Source organism: Miniopterus schreibersii (genome assembly GCF_964146895.1).
Source record: "Miniopterus schreibersii genome assembly, chromosome: 13".
NCBI classification, from domain to species: Eukaryota; Metazoa; Chordata; class Mammalia; order Chiroptera; family Miniopteridae; genus Miniopterus; species Miniopterus schreibersii.
Window position 1 is genome coordinate 13,812,842 of NC_138113.1, and position 19,130 is coordinate 13,831,971.

General features: G+C 51.1%; 1 protein-coding gene across 3 annotated transcripts in view; it reads right to left on the bottom strand.

Moving 5' to 3' along the window:
• Nucleotides 1–3,936: 3,936 nt before the first annotated feature.
• GALNT14 (polypeptide N-acetylgalactosaminyltransferase 14) overlaps nt 3,937–19,130 on the bottom strand; it is a 157,623-nt gene continuing 142,429 nt past the window's right edge. For all 3 annotated transcript variants that reach the window (XM_081156610.1, XM_081156612.1, XM_081156611.1), the window contains exons 10-15: nt 17,303–17,429; nt 15,034–15,126; nt 10,724–10,807; nt 10,145–10,289; nt 5,696–5,815; nt 3,937–4,502 (exon numbers count right to left, since the gene is read on the bottom strand). In XM_081156610.1, coding sequence (XP_081012736.1) covers nt 4,344–4,502; nt 5,696–5,815; nt 10,145–10,289; nt 10,724–10,807; nt 15,034–15,126; nt 17,303–17,429 — 728 coding nt within the window. In that variant the 3' untranslated portion in view covers nt 3,937–4,343. The remainder of the gene's footprint in view (nt 4,503–5,695; nt 5,816–10,144; nt 10,290–10,723; nt 10,808–15,033; nt 15,127–17,302; nt 17,430–19,130) is intronic.

The following is a 19,130-nucleotide window of genomic DNA, read 5'->3' on the forward strand; positions in this document are numbered from 1 at the left end:
CTCATCACCCTCCCTCAGTTTAGGAGAACAGATTCCCTCTTGCTCGGTTCTACGGCACTATTAAAGATTTCCATTACTGATAGTTCTTTCCAGTTAGCACTTTCAGTATTAAACTCTGTCATTACAAAGTAAAATATGCATGATCTCTAAATCTATGTGTATTATAACGAGATTTCATTGTTATAAATTTGTCTTCTCGGTCCTCCATTTCTGCCTTTGCTATCTTTTGAAAACTCTCATGTCTGATAGCTGTAGCCAGGGGGTAATTAGGAAGTGGAACTAAAGAATCACAGGCTTATTCTCTCACTTATTCATGGAAATGGATGGAGCGTCTCTACTAAGATGTGGTCCCACAGCCAGTAGGAAAGGCTGTGGTGACAGCCAATTACAGCACTAAGAAATTTCGGTCTGAGCTGACATGGAGGACCCTTCCCCCACACACATATAAATATGGGATAAAATACAATGAAACAACCAGAAATCGCAGCTGCATTCGAAAGAATGGAAGGAAGGATTCCAGATTCCAAAAACAAGTGGGAATTCAAAGCCATAGTAGAGAGTGAGAGCTGGAGGGGAACTGCAGCCAGATGCGTGTACTCAGGGCTGGGCTTTTAACACCGAGCAGGGGCCGACACTGAAGCCCACAGCCTCAACGTGGCAGGGGCCAGAAGTGAGACGGGGCATAGAGCTGGGTGAGACTATCCCCACCCAGCTGGGGGAGTGGTGAAAGCAAGAAGAAAATTTGAGTGGAAAAAAGATCATGTGTGAAAGACCAGAACCCAAACCTGTGCCAAGCACAGAGGCGGGGTCTAAATTTGCATTATATTCCCACAGTGTGGGAACCACAAATGGAGAAATCGATATGTAAATTGGCTTGAAACCAATGGAACCCAACAGAGGCAAACTTGAACCTTCCCTGAGGCATGCCTCCAGAACCAGGGGGCCCAGAGGAAATAACCACTGCTGAAGATGAGCTCACACAGAGAAATTACACGGCACGTAAGAAAACAAAGTAAGAGAGTGAGTCTTAAGACTCCACATGGCACCTGGCTCAGCCACCTATGCTGGCCCCAGAATTACCTAAAAACTCCCATTTCTGCCAATCCATTCACCATCATTACCTCTGCAACTCTCATCTAGACACTGGAGAGTGCCTGAGGCCCCCGCCTCTCTTCTTTCCAGTGTTATAACACACACACACACACACACACACGTATAAATTCCCTTTCATTTAATCTGCACACTTCACCATTAAGATACAAAGGAGCGCATATCATTCACATCCGTTCTTACCAGCCAGGTGTGCTCCTGGGTGAGGGAGTCTCTACACACTAGGACACCTCCTCACCTGGCAGTGTGGTGAGGATGTTCCAGGGTGGTGACTCTTCAAGTTCAGTTTGGGGTCTAAATCTTGTGAACCCTAAAAATATCAAGAGTATAGGTTCTTTTTGTTTCCAGAAGTCGATGTCATTTGACAAACTGTCACTTTCACCCACAACTGCTGGTAACCCACCGAGCTATTTATTCTAGGAAATTCAGAAATTGGACATTCAAACTCAATGATCAGAATTGACTGAGAACTCTAATCCACCAAAAAACACCAAACTGACCACCAGGTCACACTCACTTTGCTGTGCACGTGCAGGCCACAGGCGTCCCACACTGGGGCAGGTCACTGTCCTATCAGGGTATCATCAGTTTAGTCTCGGATGGGTTGAGGTTTGGAATCACTGCTGTCCTTGTTTTTAAATCACAAATCACTCTTGCTTCAGCTTCAGACATCAGCTTAGTGGACAGAAGGCATGTGGATATCTACACAGTTGTAGTGACTTCTGTTTGCATCACCAGAGTTTTTAGCCTGCATTTTCCACTAAGGAGGCCTCAGGATGCATGCCCCTGCACCTGAAACTAATATAATATGTCAGTTACACTCCAATAACTACAAGATGCACACCCAGCAGCTCACATGTCAACCATCCATGTCTCCACCAGCAGGTTACCCTCCATATTCTTCATTTTTACCCCAAGGTCCTTCACTAGTAAGAGGGAGGTTGGTGGGATCACTGAGTGTTAGCTCTCCTGCAACATGGAAAACAGCGGAGATAAATAAATGTTTGCCCCCTGGGCAGAGGCACCCATTTCCCTGGGTGTTTGAGACAGACCTACAGCCACCTACACTTCGTGACTTTTGGGGGTAAAATGTAAGTCAAGTCACTTCCTCTTCGGCAAGGAACGGTTGTTGCAATCATGCATTTAGAAAAACACACTGAGCACTTGAGGTGCCTGGCCCAGTGCTGGAAATGAGGCAAAGCAAGAGGCAGCTTTCCTGTCGCCAGGGGACTCAGGGACAGGCACATACACCGGCAGACAGGAAACAGATGAGGACAATGCCAGCTCCTGTGGTTGTGTTAATGCAGTGCCTGTGTCCTCTACTTAGGGAAAAGAGCACTGATGAACCTCTCTCCTCCTGTTCTCTGTAAGGCTGGCTTCAACCCTATGGACACAGGGCTTGAGGAGCCATCAGAACATCTTCTTCTACAGATGTCTTTGTCCCATGGCCTCCTCTCCTTTTCACAGTGGGGACTGAAATAGTCCCACAAGAGAGCCAAATCCTAACTACCAATGGCAAGAGGAGGATTGCATAAACAAATACAACCACCAGAGGAGAGCTGGGCCTGTGCACTCAGCCCTCCACTTTCCACGTCTGCAGTCGGCCACAGTCATTGCATTCTATAATGATGAGCTTGAACGACTGCCAATCACTGAAGGCGTCCTGGATGAAGAGGAGGCCGACGCCTGTCTAGGGTAAAATACTGTGATAGATGGGGATTCTAAAAGGGCCCCCAAGGATCCCTACCTCCCAGCATTAGCTCTCCTGTGTAATCCTCTCTCCTTGAGTGTGGGCTGGGCCTACTGACTTGCTTCTATGGAACAGAATGCGGGAAAAGTGATGGGAAGTAACTTGTGAGGTCAGGTTATAAAGGCTGTGACCTCTGCCTTGCGGGCACTCGTGCCTTCCTGGCTTGCTTGCATTGGTGAAATAGGCAGCTGCCTTGAAGAGGCCTATGTGGCAAGGAACGGAGGGAAGCTTCCGGCTGATGGCCTGCCAGGAGCTGAATCCTGCCAACAATCACGGAGTGAGCTTGGAAAGATCCTTCCCGATTGAACCTTGAGATGACTGCAGTCCCAGCCAACTCCTTGATCATAGTGAAGTCACCCTGAAGCAGGGCACCCAGTGAAGCTGTGCCTTGATTCTTGCCCCATAGAAACCATGAGATAAGTGAGTGTTGCTTTAAGCTGCTAAGCTTTGGGGAACTTTGTTACTTAGCAATAGATAAATAAGACCGTAACTAATCGGTATGTGATGAACTTACCTGGGCAGAGATATGCAGGCATGTTTGGGGAACTTTTAAACAATACAGATTGGTTCGTCTCTTAAATGCTAGTTAATAAGAATGGACAACCACGAGACCCAGAGCACACAAGGAATTGATCAGAGTAAGAAATTCTTTACATTAGTGGCCGAAGACTAACACGGCCCACAGAGCCCTCTAGGACACTGATTCTAACCAGGGAAGGGCATCGGAATCAGCTGAGGAGCCTGGACCCCACCCTGGACCTACTGAAGCAGGATCTCCCCAGGTGGACGGAACCCAGAGCCCCGAATAGATACAGTTTTCCCAGATGAGAAAGACTGTATCCCTGGGTGAGAACCACTGATGAGCTCCTGCTCCCCAACTTGACATAACAGAAAATGAAGGGCCAGAGAAGTTACAGGTCTCTTAAAGGTCACAGAGCCTATCGGTGGCAGCCCAGGCCTCTCACTTCTCTTTTCTCTGCTTCGTCCACCCTGACACAAGACCCCAGAGCCCCCAGGAGCCCACTTGATGGAGAACTCGGCCTAGCCGTAAGCTAACGTAAGTAAGAGATACACAAAAACTTCTAAGGTTCATTTATTTGTTTCAAAAACAACCTCCAGTCTTCACCTTTCAATTTAGCCCTGGCGTCGTGACAAGAAGGCTTTCTCTCTGGCCTCTTGGGTAAGAAAGAGAAAAACATTAACACTTCCCATTAGATCTCTGTCTCCAGACATCAATTAGGGGCAGACCGGGCCAGGACTGGAACTTTGTGGCATTGAGAACACGTGGGATCTGCCTTGAAGCCCCACGTAGCTTGCAAGCTTTTTCTCCCTGAGAAAGCTGCCCCTGACCTGGGGGGCTCTGCCTCCACCTCCCAGTTCAGGGCATTTGCAATAGTCACGGGCGCTCTCAGCCTGATCTCCAGTCTGCTTCTCATCTGGGGACATGCCACGCCACGGCCCCCACTGGTTCTGGCATGGATCTTCAGTGGCTCACCATGTCCCAGTGCTGGCTCATGAGTGAGGACTCGCATGGGTTGACGACGACCTCCTTGTCATTCTCAGTGCCATCACCAAACATGTCTGTGTCTAGGCAGAGGTGAGAGGCCATGTGCTCGATGCGGGAGCCAGTCTTGGTCCATTGCTGAGAAGACGGGGAGGAGAGAGGGTGAGCCAGGGCTCTCGGCTAAGGCCAGGTCCTATCAATAATATGAGCAGTTCCAGCAGAATCAGAAATGTTTAAGCACATGGCTAGGGTCACCTCGAGACCTGACTTCACGGTCTCATGGAGAAATAAAACTGCAGCTAATTGCTTTGCCAGGTATTATTGCTGTTTTTTTAATCAGATAAAAAAAAAAAGTAAAAGCAAAATCAATATGTTTGCTAGGAAAACTCATTAGAAGGGAATAACCTTCCAAGCAATAGTCCAGAAAATATGGAGCGAGTTAGTCGCAGGAGCAACCAAAGAAAGGATCCACACTGGGTGTCTGCATGGTCCCGAGGACTTGGGAGTGAGCTGGTGGGGGTGGGGGAGGGGGGCTCCAGGCAGCATATAAACCTCTGCTCCTCCAAAGTGCTTCAGCACATGGGGGGACCAAGCAAGGCGGTGGGGGGGGAGGGGGGGAGGTTCTCAGGCTGTTGCTTCCTGGACGGACCTTACCTTGCATGACAAGCAGGGAGGGAATGGACAAGAAATGGGAAATCACCATTGACCGGGTACCATGGGTATCTCTTAATTTCTCTAAACAGCTACCCTGTGTAGTGGGCATAATCAACTACATTTCATACAGGAAGGAACTGAAGCTCAGAGAGACCCAGTAACCTGCCATGGGTCACAGAGCCAGTGAGACATAAAATAGGCATTTGCATCTCAGCTTTCCTAGTGCCAGTACCCACCTGGCAGGGGACTGAATGTAGCCAACACTTTGCTGCTAGAGAAATTGGGTACCTGGTGTACCCAGAGTGCTACGAACTTGGTGGACATCCTGCCAGAGCCTAAGGCCCCCCAGGCAAAGGTTTAAGCCCTGCTCATCCTTGTGGCCCTAAAGGCTTTGTCCCAGTCTTCTGTTGCTCTGGGATCCCAGGTGGGCATCTGAGCAAGAGAGGATAGTTCAAGATACACATGTATCCTGGAGTCCAACGAGATCAATAAGCTTTCATGTGTCAGGCTGACCATGGCCCTGGCAGCATCTGTCCCTCTCCTAACCACAAGGACTTCTTGCTTACCAAGACTCCTCTTCTATAGTTTCTCTTTTCCTGCTCACGAGACTTACACCTACCCAGGCAGTCACACTATTGAAGGCAGCCATGCCCCAGGGCAGACCGCTGTGCACTTACCTGCTTGTCATCTCCGTTCTTGCAAAGGACAAGAACCACTGGGGCACCAGGGAAAAAGGTGATGACCGACAGGCACAGCTCCTCCTGGAGGATCTGCTGGGTGTATGTGAAGGCCCAGATCTGGAGGAGAAGAGAAAAGAAGGGTCACGTGAGGATCCTTGGAAGCCGCCACTGGTGGGATACTATTGTGCCCACATGTGACAATATAACATGGTTTGGTAAAAAGCACTGGGAGACTTAACAGGAATCAATCATCAATAAAGTCACCTTGGAAAATGCTACTGAAGGGTGAGAGACTCTTAGTCACACCCCTACTGCAGTCTCCATCTCCACACCCCAAGAAGGGGACTGGCCAGGGGCAGGAAGGCCACCTCTGGGAGGAGCTGAGCAACACCCCAGCTGAGCTGAGCTGTGTGGTCTCCAATTTCTGTTGGTAAGTGTCTGTTCCCCACACTTGACATTTCTAGCAGCTAGTTGGCAGGTCACCCCCAGCTGTCTTTAGAATGTCCCTTCTTCTCTGAAAAGGAGTCTAAATCGGTGTTCTGACAATATGAGAGTTATGACAAGAGGCAGGGGAGGGACAAAGGGAATGAAGTGTCCCGAGACAGGCAGTGGAAGAGAAGCGAGGACGGGAGAAGGAATATCATGAGAAATAAAATTATTCCAAGAGGGTGCATGCACTCTAGCACCCCAGCAGAGCAGATCACTTGACCCCTGAGCTCCGGCAGGGAGCGAAGCTGAGAAATCAAATGGGCAAGGAGAATCTTATGACAAAAGGAAAAGGGGTTCGTTACGAGGAATGCTCCTCACTATTTCCTCCAAAATGCCAGAGATCAGAATGCAACTAACTGCTGAGGAAGCCTATATCCTTCCCAGTTCTTACATCAGGGGCAAAGTGCTGGCATACTAAAGTCAAAATAGGAACCTCCAAGAGGTTTTGCCCAGGCTAAAAAATGGGGAGATCTGTCCTCTGCCTTCTCACGGGGCGAAGAGGATGATTCCTGAATTGGCTGCCCGGAGAGGAGCTGCAGAGAGGACCCGGGTAGGGGCTGGATCCCTTCTCCACTTCACCCCTACTGCCCAAGCTCACCCTCAGCCTCTAGACAGGCCCCTCACTGGCTACTTCTCCTTGGTGGAAAATGAAGAAAGGTCCCTTAGCTGGCCAGCCCCATACTAGGGCCCGGTGCTCCGTGAGCTAATACAGTGTTTACCCGCCTCTTGCTCTGCACCTGCCCCAGCTCCTGGCAGCCACCTTCCAGCCCTGGTACTTTCCTGGCCTCCGCCATCTGCTGACACCTTCAGTGTCTCTCTGTGACTTGGCTTAGTTCCTCCTCCTGTCCTACCAGCTTGGGTCCGTCTGCTCTACCCACAGGACCACCTGGATGCCGTCTGTCCTCTGTCCCTCACACCCGGATGGGGCCACCAGCCCAGTGGGAGCCTCTGTCCTCTAGGACTGGGTCCTGCCTGTGGGTTCTTTTCAAGTTGCTGGTGTTAGGAGAAGACCTGGACCAGAAAGTACTCCCTGAGCAGTGAATGGAAACAGAGGTGAAACAAGACTGGCTGTGACTTGAGAATTCTTGGATCCTGGGGATGGGAACATGGGGGTTCCTTATCATCTTCCACCTATTTCTATGTCTATATATATATTTGACATTTTTTTATAGTAAAAAGTTGTGAAATGTACTGCTTGGGACAGATCAAGAAGTTCTGCTCTGGCCTGCGCAGGTCACCATCCTACGCATACCTGGTCTTCCTCCGGGATAAGCTGACGGGGAAGACAGCTGCAGGCACAGATGTGACACAAAACCAGGATGTGCTGCTAACAATAGCTGACATTTATGGAGCACTATCGTATGCCAGGACTGTCTGGGAACTTCACTCGGCTTAATTTAATCATCACGAGTACCCTATTAAATAGCTATTATTAGTCCCATTTTACAGATGGTAAAAGTAAGGCCCAGAGAGTTTCTCCTGAGTCATGTACTAGTAAGTGGTCCCTGCACACCCTGTCTCCATCAGCTCTGCTATTGCTGCTGCTGCCAGAGTCGCAGTTGGCTCTGGAGCGCTTTTATTCAAGTTTAATCACAGAAGCTGTCTGTCTGAGATCCTCTTCCAGGTTGTAAATATTAAAACTATAAGTCAGCTCCACTTTGACAGGGGAGAACTGGCAAGAGATTCTTCCTCCTGGCCAGTTCCCAGTGGCAACCCCTTTGAGGAGGGAAGCAAAGGTCATGCCCCATGTGGGGACTAGGGAGGGTGCAGACCAGAGAACAGGCCCCTTCCCTAACATTGCTGAGAACCAGGCAATGTAGGAATGGAGGCCCACACTGGGGGACTCCGCACCAGACCAGGGGACACACACAGCACTGGCTTCCAGCCTGCACTGCCCCCTTTTCTTCCCACCCCTGGCTCTGTCCCCCATTGTGAACTCCCAGCCTGCATGTCCATGCTTGGTCACTGTCCCCCATTGGTCCCCCTTGGATCTAGGTGTGTGCTTGGGACACAGTCCACTTCAAGAGGACGGACCCAGGGGTGAGATCCTAGGTCCTGAAGTCAGACTTGGGCCACTTGGGTGAGGGATTCGGGGTCCTAGATGTCTAGAGTTGATCTAGAAGGTGGGAGCAGGTCCTGGGTATTGGCCCAGATAATTCCTTGCTCTGTTAGGAAAGAAGAAAAGGGCCCAGGGTCCAGCTTCAAGGGCAGGGCTGCCAGGGAGCCACTAATCAGGCCCACCTACAACTGGCCTCAACTTTAGACTTCTGCCATTGTCTGGAAAGGAAGCTAAACACACAGTCACCGCTGTGGAAAGATGAGGGTCATCCCTGTCCCATGACCTCACCACACAGCTTTGAGTGCCCAATGCCTCAGCAATTGAACAATGACCCTGCAATTATCTTATGGCCACCACTGTACAGTAGCTTTGTCCTTATGTGAAAAGCATTACCTGGGTCAACAACAAAAAACTTTAAAAATATACCATAATTTCCAAAAGCCCATTTTGGCATTTCTTTTTTACTATCCTAGTGGCCTCAAAAATTGAAGTGCTGGGGATGGCATGGGGGTGGGTGGAGTGGTTCTTCTGACATCTGAGACACGCCATCCACAAATGCTTTTAGGGAAGGAATGCACAGCGTATACCCATGGGGTGGGGCTGGGGCCTGAGGAACTACCTCAAGGCCCCCAAAGGTCTGGCACAGACAGAGATCGAAGCCCTTTCACTAAGTGGACTTTCCATTAGCTGGGGCTTTACTGGCATTGAAATAATTCAGCCTCTGTATTTCTCAGAGGAACACGGCTCAATGACCACATCTGCAGGAGAGGAGATGGGGGGGAGAAGACAGGAGTGGGGGCAGGGAACAAGGAGGGGTTTCCAATTCCCACCCTGCAGCCTGTGAGACTTCCCAGAATGGCCAGTGATGAATGGGTTTATTAAACAGCTAGCAGACAACGTAGATGTTTGCTGAATGAAGGAATGAATGAATGAATGAATTTATAGGTGGATAAAGATATAGAATTTGTGAATCAGTGAAACAGAGGAGGCTGCCAAAGCTGGAAGCATGGATAAAATCTCCAAGAAGCCACTCACAGGGAAAGGAACAGTGGCCTGAGATCCGTGATGAGTACTCACCTTAAGGGTAGGAGAGTTGGGGAGAGGAGCCAGCAACGAAAACAGACAGGGAGGGTGGAAATGCAGGAGAACCGGGATCATGCAGAGCAGCCAGGGCCGGGAGGGATGTTCAAGAGATGGGTGCACTTTAGCGCATCCAGCAGGCAAACGTTACAGAGGCTGAAGCAGCCATGTATTTGTCAGTGACCTTGAGAAGAGCAGTTCTGTCATCAGAGGGGAGAGCACTGGCCCACAGAACACGGGGGTGCGATGTGGATGAATCAACTGAAGCACCAGGAAACCTTTCTGAGAAGGAGCGACAAGGTTCCTGCAGACCTGGGGGACCCAGGCAGTAGCAGAGGTGGAGCCACAGGCCTGGCAAGGCAGGGTGGGAATGAACAAGGGCCCTGCTCAGAGATGGGTGTGGCAGAGGATGGTAAGGCCTTCAGCAAGTCTGTCACTCCCTGGAAGTCAGGGTTAGCGACTCCCAGAGCAGACATTTCATGCTGGAGCAGCATCACCCAGCAGCATGCTTTTCTGTCTGGGTTTCATATCTGGGAGGAGCTGTCCTGCCTTACCAAGCCCACATGTACCGCCAGCAGGTTGGACACCGACGACATACTCATTCAACTGCTAATTTAATGGCAATTTCCTACAGGCACGACGCTGCCTGGCAAGGCATCTTTCAGAGAAATTCCATGGAACCCAGCAGAGTAAGGGGGAGTAACATTTCTACTCTGCTGCTGAGTTCAGAGTATAACTGGACAGCTGGTGTCACATAAAATCAGGTGACAGAGGCCGAGTCCACACACACGCTCTCAAATCCCCAGCCAGTTACCTACCTGGGACTTTGCATCTTCGCCTTTCGTCTTGGCACAGGGGCTCAACCTGAGGTTGTAGGTCTCCTGGTTCTTCTGCCTTTGAGACTCTAGGCACTTCTGCCTCTGCCGGATATTGCCCTTCTGGATGGAGGAATCATTGGGGACTCTAGAGGAAAGTCACGGGAGAGATGAGAAGCAGAGGCTCTTGGGATTTTAACACTCGCAGCTGAAGAGGTGGGGGCATGCTCAGTGTTCTGAGAATGGCAAGGGCATTTCGCCCTGGGCTGTGCTAGGGAGGAGGATACCCCTAGGAACAAGGCAGAGGAAAGACCCGAGAGCCAAAGGTTAGCTGGGGCTGGAACGGAGCCAGCCTGCACACCTACATCCTCAGGTCAGCCGTTGAGAAACACTGCTCCTAGCTAACCACAACCCCTCATGCTACTGACTATTATAACTCCTCTTCTGGTTCCAAGGATAAGGTGGAGCTCTATATAATTGAAAACTCTCATCCAGGTGGCCAAAGTCTGCCCCTTATCCAGACCAAGTCAGCTGAGGGCCTCTCCTTGCAGCCACCAAAGGCTCACACAGTAGGGCAGATACCTGAGTTCCGGATAGACGTTTTCCAGGTACCACTTGAAGCTACGGCACTGCAGTCTCCTCCTCAGGTCCAGTCTGCTCTCAATGCTAGGGGCAGACAGAGAATAAAGCGCAGCTGTGTCAGGGACAGGTCCCGGGCTGGCGAGCACAAAGTGCAACCTGTGCCCACGCTCGCCACCTACATCTCTCTGGAGGGCACCGAGAGAAATAAGCAAGGGATGCATAACCCATGGACACAGACAGTAGAGTGGTGAGGGCCGGGGGGGTGGAGGTCAAGGGGGAGAGGGGGAATGGGACATCTGTAATACTTTCAACAATAAAGATAAATTTTTTTGAAAAATAAACAAGAGAGATCTCTAGAGCTCCAGACAGAGCTATGGAAACACTCAGCAATATCTCACAACGGTGCTGTAATGACACCAAGGACTTGTACTTCAACTTGAAAATGGATTTGGGGAGTATTTTGACTCTTCATTAAAAACAAGGCTACAAGAACATTCAGTATGTTGTAATAATTCACCTTCGAGACACTGGGTCTACTTACTCACAAATCCCTCCCAGGTTTCTGCAGTTGAAATACCACCCCCGACCACCCCAACCCTCAAGGAATCTCTTCTTTGGCTGGTTCCAGGGCCTGGTCATGTATTTGTTCGTCGAATATTTATTGAGCACCTACTATGTGCCAGGCATTGTGCCAATGTGGGATATACTGATGAGCTTTCGAGCAATAGAAAAAGGTAATGAAACGAGTGATCACAACCTGATGTGGACATGGGGTGGGTATGCAGGGATTGTGGGAGCACCTGAGGGGTGTGCCCCTGCTTTTCAGGTCAGTGGTGGTCAACTGAAGGAAAAATGGTCGTTATCTAGATAAACCAGAAAGTCGGTGAGGCAGGGGACTAGCAGAGGGAGAGTAATGCACGTGGAAAAGTGAGAGTTCTGTGGGCAGGGGCAACTCTGTAGGAGGTGAGCATATGTGTCTGTGCTGTGGGGGGTGGAGAAGGGGAAATGAGTGGGATGAGAGATGAAGATACAGACCACATGGCTCTTGCGAGACCAGGCTCTGTGGAAGAGGTGGGACTTCATTTTAAGGGCAATGGTGTAACTGATGGGTCCTGAACACAGTATGACGTGATGTTTGTACTTTAAGAGCATCTTACGGATGGTGAATGGGTCTGATGGGGCAAAGCTGGAGACAGGCAGAGCAGTCAGGAGGCAGTTGTAGGAACCCGGGTGCTGATCATGATTTCAAGGAGAAAAGCAGGGGTGAGAATGGAGAGGTGACAGGCTCAAGTCCCTCCACTTCTCTCCATCTGCACCACCAGCACCCACCTGAGTTCCACTTATACCATGTCCCTCCTGGGCGTCCACAAAGACCAGCCCTGCTCTGTCCCAGACACATCTCCTGCCACCTAAGACCCCACCAAGTACTCTCTGGGTACCAGGACTTCTTATATAGCACTAACCCCAATTCTTCACCAGGCTTTAAGCAACATAGGGACAGGAATGGCATTTTTTTTTAATGCTGAATGTTCAGTGTTTAGCAGGGACCTGGGTGCTCGGTGTGTGAATGAGGCAGTGTTGCCAGGATGTGGTGGTCGTTTGGATGGGACAGGAGGAGTGAAGGATGACACCCAGATTTCTGACTTGGGCAACAGGACGCCGGGAGAGCGTTCACTGAGATGGGGAATATGGGATAAGGGGACAGTTTAGGCGCAAAGAGGATGAGTTCAATTGGAACTTGAGTTGGAGGAACCTGGGAGACATGCAGGCAGAGATGCCCGGTTGAAACTTAAATATAAGGGACTGGAGCTCAGAGGAGAGGTCCAGGTTGGAGACAGGCATGTGAGTAGCAGCAGCATAGAAGTGGTGGCTGATGCCAGAGAGAATGTGCAGTAAGAAGGCGGCTTATGACACACCCGCAGGAAAGACCAACTTATAACACTGACAAGAGGAAACCGAGGCTGCAAATGAGACTGAGAAGGTAGAGCCTGAACAGCAGGACAAAAGCCGGGACGGTAGTTATAGAAATCCAGAGATCAGAGGTGTGCCGAGAGGGGGTTGGGGTGGGAGACGATTCCCACTAATGGGGTAACCTAGAGAATGGTATGGGGTCCAAGGGATCATGGGTGAGCCAGGTGGGAGCAATCAAGGGGGTGAGTGGGGAGAGGGGCAAGGCCTCAGATCACAGAGCGAAGCAGGAGGCAGTAAACTCAGGCAGCTGTTTTGTTTTTGGCTCTGAAGGAGCGGAGGGCAGGGTGGAGGTACTGAGCAAAGTTGAACTGAAGGAGAGTTTGTATAGTGCTTTCTTTCTCCCTCTTCTTTTTTTTTATTCTGAAGATGTAAGACGCTGAATAAGTTCAAATGCTGTTGGGAACCATGCAATAGAGCAGAGACGAGTGATCAGGGAGGGAGGGCAAAGTCCCCTGGAACAGCGGTTCCCACACTGTCTGCACATTAAAATCACCAGGGGGAGGGGGTTGTCCTTAAAAAAATTCTATAGCCCAGGCCACACCCCAGACTAAATCAACTCTCTGGGAGTGGAGCAGAGGCATCCATGGGTTTTGAAGCTCCCCAGGTGATTGTAATGCGCAGGCTATTTTGGGAACCACTGCCCCAGAACCTTGCTCCTGGAGTTGAGGGCCTCCCACCAGCCACATGGTTATCACCTGGGAGCTTATTAGAAATGCAGCCTCATTGAACTAGCAGGCACATTTCAACAAGATCCCCGGGAGATCTGCATGCACATTAAAGTTTGATAAGCTCTGAGCCAGGAGGCAGGAGGAGATGAATCCAAGCCGTGGGAACTCAATAAATGTTGATTTATAAATGAATGCAGCAATGAAAGGTGCATCTGCAGTACAGGTGGAGGGCTGGCCTGTCACTGTAGGAGGCACACTTTGTCCTTGGAGATGAAAGAGATGGAGAAGGGTGGTGCAGATACAGTGAAGTGTATGGGTTGGTGTGTCTTGGGAAGTTGATGCCATCTATTTCATCCCTAAACAGAAGGTCTCACCTGCTGTGACAGGAAGGGTGTGGACTTAGAATTTGGGGAGAGTGGGGAAGATTTAAATGGAGCTGGAGGGAGAAAGCTGGCTAGGAAGGGTGGCAGGACCAGTAGGCATACACAGGCCTCCTGAGACTGATGGCACCAGAGTGTTAGCACCAGCTGATGTCTCCCGGGACCATTCGGCAGCCTGTGCACAGGCGAGGAGAAGGTATAGAATCGGGTTCATCCGGGGTTGAGAAAACCTTGCCTGGGGGTGTTGATAAGATGCAGAGCAGGGCAAAAGATCTGAGGACATCTTTTAAGCCCTTTCTGCAAGCAAGAGAGTAGAACCCACGTTGCAGAGGGAAGGAAGTGAAGAAAGGAGGGCTCGTGGACATGGCCAGAGAACTGGGAGTTTGGTGAGGGTGACGACTAAGATGAAGGCCTTGGGAGGCTCTGGGAGAGAAAAGTGGAGGGACAGTGTGGGTTAGTGACTTCAGAGATGCGGATCTTCCTGCTGGGGTCTGATTTAATCCTCTGGAGTAGTGATGGGATCAGCCTATGACAACTAGGCTGCAAAAACCCATCTGCTCCCCAGCCTTAGTCTGACCTATGAGTGACATTAGTACAGCAAAAAGCCACTGGCTGCTCCCCACCCCGTAAGACAGATAACATAAATGAAGCTGCCACTCCTCCCTACTCCAATCAGCTTTGGGTTGGGGAATGCAACATCGTGCAGTTTTAGAATCAGACAGGGACCTAGGGCAAGTACCTTAGCCTGGAGAAGCCTCAGTCATCTCATCTGTAAAATGGGTAATTAATTCACATCTGAGAGTTTGGAAAGTGCTGATGCAATGTCTTCTATAAAGGTACCTGGCACTCAGTTCCTTTCCTGGCCTCTTCCAGCCCATGACGCTGCTGCAGGGGACACGTGGGCAATGCCCTGCCTCCCAGGAAGGACATGGATTTAGGCTTGGGTGACCGAGAACTAGGAGGAAGGCACTCCGCCTGCAGGCACTAATGCAGTTTAGTCTCTTTCCAAAAAGAGCTGGGAATATCAGTCCACTGTCCAAGGACAGCCCCACCTATGGAGCTGGGGCCAGGTTGCCAGGCCATCATTTCCCAGGAGCTGCCCAAAGCCCTGCGCACCCAGAACTGGGCAGGAACAAGAAGACTATGAAGGGACAGCAGCCACAGCCTGCGCCTGGATGGGCTTAGCGGCCCAGATCAGCTAAGCAACAGGCCTGTCAGGACCCGTTCGCCTCGGCCTATGAGCTGGGCGCTTCCTGACACTCTGCACAAGTCAACCGGAAGGGACACTTACTTTCCGAAGGGCCTCTCCAGGGCGAATGGCCGGGCAGCATAAAAGTACTGCTTGTATTCATCCATCCACACCTCAGCTGTCCGCCTGGTGTTCCTGGGGGCACAGAGGGTGTCAGGGGGTGCTGAGAGGACCCGTGACGCGTCCAGTTAAAATACACACATGTGAACAAGTTGGCAGCATCAGCCAGCTGGGGGCCACTATGGTCCAGTAACATTGCTCTTCCCCGGGTGCTGAACCCAGCCACGCCCCACCCAGTCTCCAACAGGATCTTTACCCCAAGACACAGGGTTTTAGTAGTGATGACAAACTTCCCCAAAAGGTATGCGCCAGAAAAATTACCCAGAAACTGAACTTCCATGACTCTCAATAAAGAAACCAGAGGAAGAGCCAAGAGAGCCTGGCGCATCTGTATGGTGCCAGTAGCCAAGAGGAAAGAGCAGGGCCTGCGCTGGCCACCATGCCTTGGGCATCCGCAGGTACCGCTCCAGGTGCTCCCCCTTTACAGAGGGAGCGTGCGAGACCCCACCTCTCTGAGGTTTTAGTAGTCCAAGCAACTGACTTCTTACAGGTGTAAAGAATTAAGTAATCAAGCCACCTTAGACATTTTGTCAGCACCCTTAAGTTTTTTTAAAAATCAAGTGTTTGCTCTGAGTCTGACCCTAAAGGTCACAGTAAAAAGGCAGAGGGAGAGAGACACTGAGAATGTCATCATTCAGCAGTCCAAGAGGCAGGGACACCAGGGAGAGCCTCAGAGTACAGAAAAAACTATTGAAAAACAAGAGATGCCTGGGCGGTGTGGGGAGAGGCACCTGCAGAGGCCCAAGACTGTAAACTTGGGACTCACTAAAGACGGTGTGCTCCTCCAGATTTCTGGCTATATTTGGAGCACAGGTATTTGACTGAGGGGCATGGCAAGCCCTTCCAAGCTGAGGGGCCTAAAATAAGTTATGCACACGCAGCCCAGTTCTTTGGGCACCGAAGGCAGTTCTTGGTTTGCTGACCCTTCCGTTGGCCAAACCATCAGAAAACTGGAAGCTGCTTAGGAGCCAGCCGTACCACATTACTCTAACCACTGAATGACCCACTGGTGGCAAGCAGGATGCCCTCGGGCCAGGGTCCAGTCTTAAGGACAATGTATGTTCTGGAGCCCAAGGTTCTGCCCCACATTACCGGGCTGGCCCCATTCTACATCACAGCCACATGGCCTTCCCCCTTCCCATACCAGATGTCCCCAGCTCATCTTTCCCTTGTAAATACCCTGGAGCTGAGGCAGCCCCACCTTTGCTCCCTGCTGGGTTTCTCATCGCCCCACCTCTGCCCAGCACATTTCCACGGAAGGCATTAACTCTCATGGCTCAAACCCACACCTCCTCCAAGGCTGCCGTGTCAGGACATGACCGTGCCTGTTCATAGATGTGAAAAACCGAGGATGGGAGAACACAGAGGAGGAAAGTAACACCCGAAGGAAGAAAAACACCAAATGTCGTGCCCAACCCGCTCCCCAACATGGACCAAATGATAGGAAAAAGGGGAATAAATGGGTGAGAAATTTTCAAACGAGAAAAGACAAGGGACTAGGCAAAAGGAGAGATGCTAGAGAAAAAATGTAAAAAAAAAGGGGGAAAGGAATACATGGATTCCTTTTAGAGGAGAGGAGAAAGGTTGAAAGAGAAGAACTCAAGCCAATGAGGAGGTATGCAGGGGAGAGCAGGAAAAGGCACACGAACAGCCCTGGGTCACCGAGTCTCTGGTATCGCGTCCTTCCCGGGCTGGAAATGAGAGCACCTCGCAGAGAAGCCCAGCGCCTGGGGCAGCCTGGACCCTTTCTGTGCACAGGTGAGGCCCTGAAGCAGGGATGGGCCTTGTATCCCCTGTGCCTCCCCATTCCAGAATCTTCCCAAGGACCTGTTCCCTGGCAGCACAGCCTGAACGTGGGAGCAGCAGATCTAGAACTCAGGGGCCAAAAACAGCTGCCCTTCCCCCGGCCCCAAATAACACAAAATACCTAGAACCCTGAGCCCTGCGGAATGGTGCTGCCCAATGCTTAAAGCCCCCGAGGCCACATGTGGGGCCTTGTCAGCCTGGGGGCCCCCGCTAACGCTAAGTGGGCAGCCCAGACTCCCCCCCCATAGGAAGAGGCTTAGAGAGCAGCTCCTGACCACCCAGAACACTCAGGCAACCTGCCAGAGAACCTAGGACAGCCACAGCCCACCCCTAGGAAGGCCCTTGGCACTGCGGCCCCTGCAGAGCCCCCGGGCCGCACACTTACTTTATATACGTGTTGGTATTTCCATCCGGGAAAACGTACGGATGCTTCTTCCGGAAGACGTGGCCCACTCGGCTGCAGGGGATGATTTCTAGGCTTCCCCCACACATCCACACCCTGAAGGAGATTTCTGCAAGACAGCCATGCCTCCTATCAAGGCTCTGCCTCTTGGAGGGGGCAGGGGATGGGCACAGGATGGCAGCTTTGAGGCACCAGGCACCAGGCAATGCCAGGTCCAAGGAAGTGGTGAGGGCCAGCTGCACCCAGCCTAGAGCGCAGGGTTACTGAGTCCACAGCCGAGGTTCCACGGGCTGGGTAATCTGCCTCCCCATCCACAAGTGAGGATAACAACGCACACCTGGGAGGGTGGTGGAGCTAAGACAGGAACAGCGGCCTGCACGGAGGAGGAGCGTGTATCTAAATCAGCCCTACGCCACCAGCGCCTCGGGTCCCACCTCCCTCGGTCTCCGCTGTCCCTCCCCCTTCCTGCTCTCTGTCTCCCTTTGTTGCAACTACCCGACCACAGGCCTGGTCCTGTTCTTTATTTTGATCATCTGCTCTCATCACCAGTCCTCAGCACCCTTGTCCCCTACTTCCTCTTGCCATGTGTCCCTGGAAAAGCCACAGAGTTGCAGACAAGACTTCCTTGACACCAAGACTATGTTGCCACCTTCTCCACCCTTGCCCAGGTGCTATCTGGATGGGCTACAGATCATTCCCAGGAAGCTCAGATTTCCCTCGGAGTGGAGACATGAGACACTAGGATGAAGGAAGGGCTTCTCGAGGTTGCTACTGAGTAAGGGCAAGAACATGGGGGGGGGGTAGGAATGGGAAGAGCTTGGCTTTGGGGTCAGCAGCCCCGAGTCTGCAGTAACCTACTAGCTGCATTCATGGGGAAGCCTGCTTGACCTTGCTGAGGCTGGGTTTCCTAGTATGTCAAACGAAAATCATAAAAATACTCCACAGGATTGCTGTCGGCATCAAATGAATAGAATTTTGAGAATAACTGAAAATTGAGTGGGATGGAAAGATCAGCGATCGTCATGAAGAGAGGTTCCTCTGAAGCCAGTGTCTTTAAAACATGGACTCCGATAGCATCGCCCACCTGTGCCCACGTCCAACTTCCTTCGCCTGCCATAAGAAGCGTTTGAAACTCATGGACTTAACATCCAAGATTTTCACTCTCCATCAAGGTCCACACTGCACAGTGACCTGGCATTTGGCAGGGGCACTGTTGGGATCGTGTGCCCCATGCTGATGTCTGCGGGAGACCAGGAGCAATGAGTGGGCTTAGCTGACAGTCTACACCCCTCTCCACCTCGCAGTGCATGTGCTGAGGGGCTAAGGGCTCGGTCCAGGGAACTGTCAGTACACGTGTGCATTTCGTCTCCGGAGATGCCTTCCTTAACAGGTATAAGGTCCACTGTGCTCCCATCGACTCCACCCCAGGATCTCAAAACACGGTCTGCTCTTGTTCCTAAAAAGGAAAGCACTATAATCCCTCAACACTGGGATGGAAGCCTTGCCTACTAGATATAACCTGTATGTTTTGTGCCAGCTTTCTTCCAAAAATATGCTTATGTTTCAGCTACAGTCTCTTCCTTTCCATGTATTCAAATGAGACATATGTTTCCTCCTCATTTGCAAAGAGAATCCCTCCAATTTATGCCTCATTCCACCCACCCCCAGGCTCCCAAAACCTGCTTCTGTCCCTGTGCTTGCTTTGCCCAGCACTGTGCTGTTTTCTGAATCTGCTGACCTCCCTCCCCTCTGCACAGGTCCCCAGCTTAGAAAGTACTGTCACCTGACTCTGGTCTTCTCCACGCTCCTT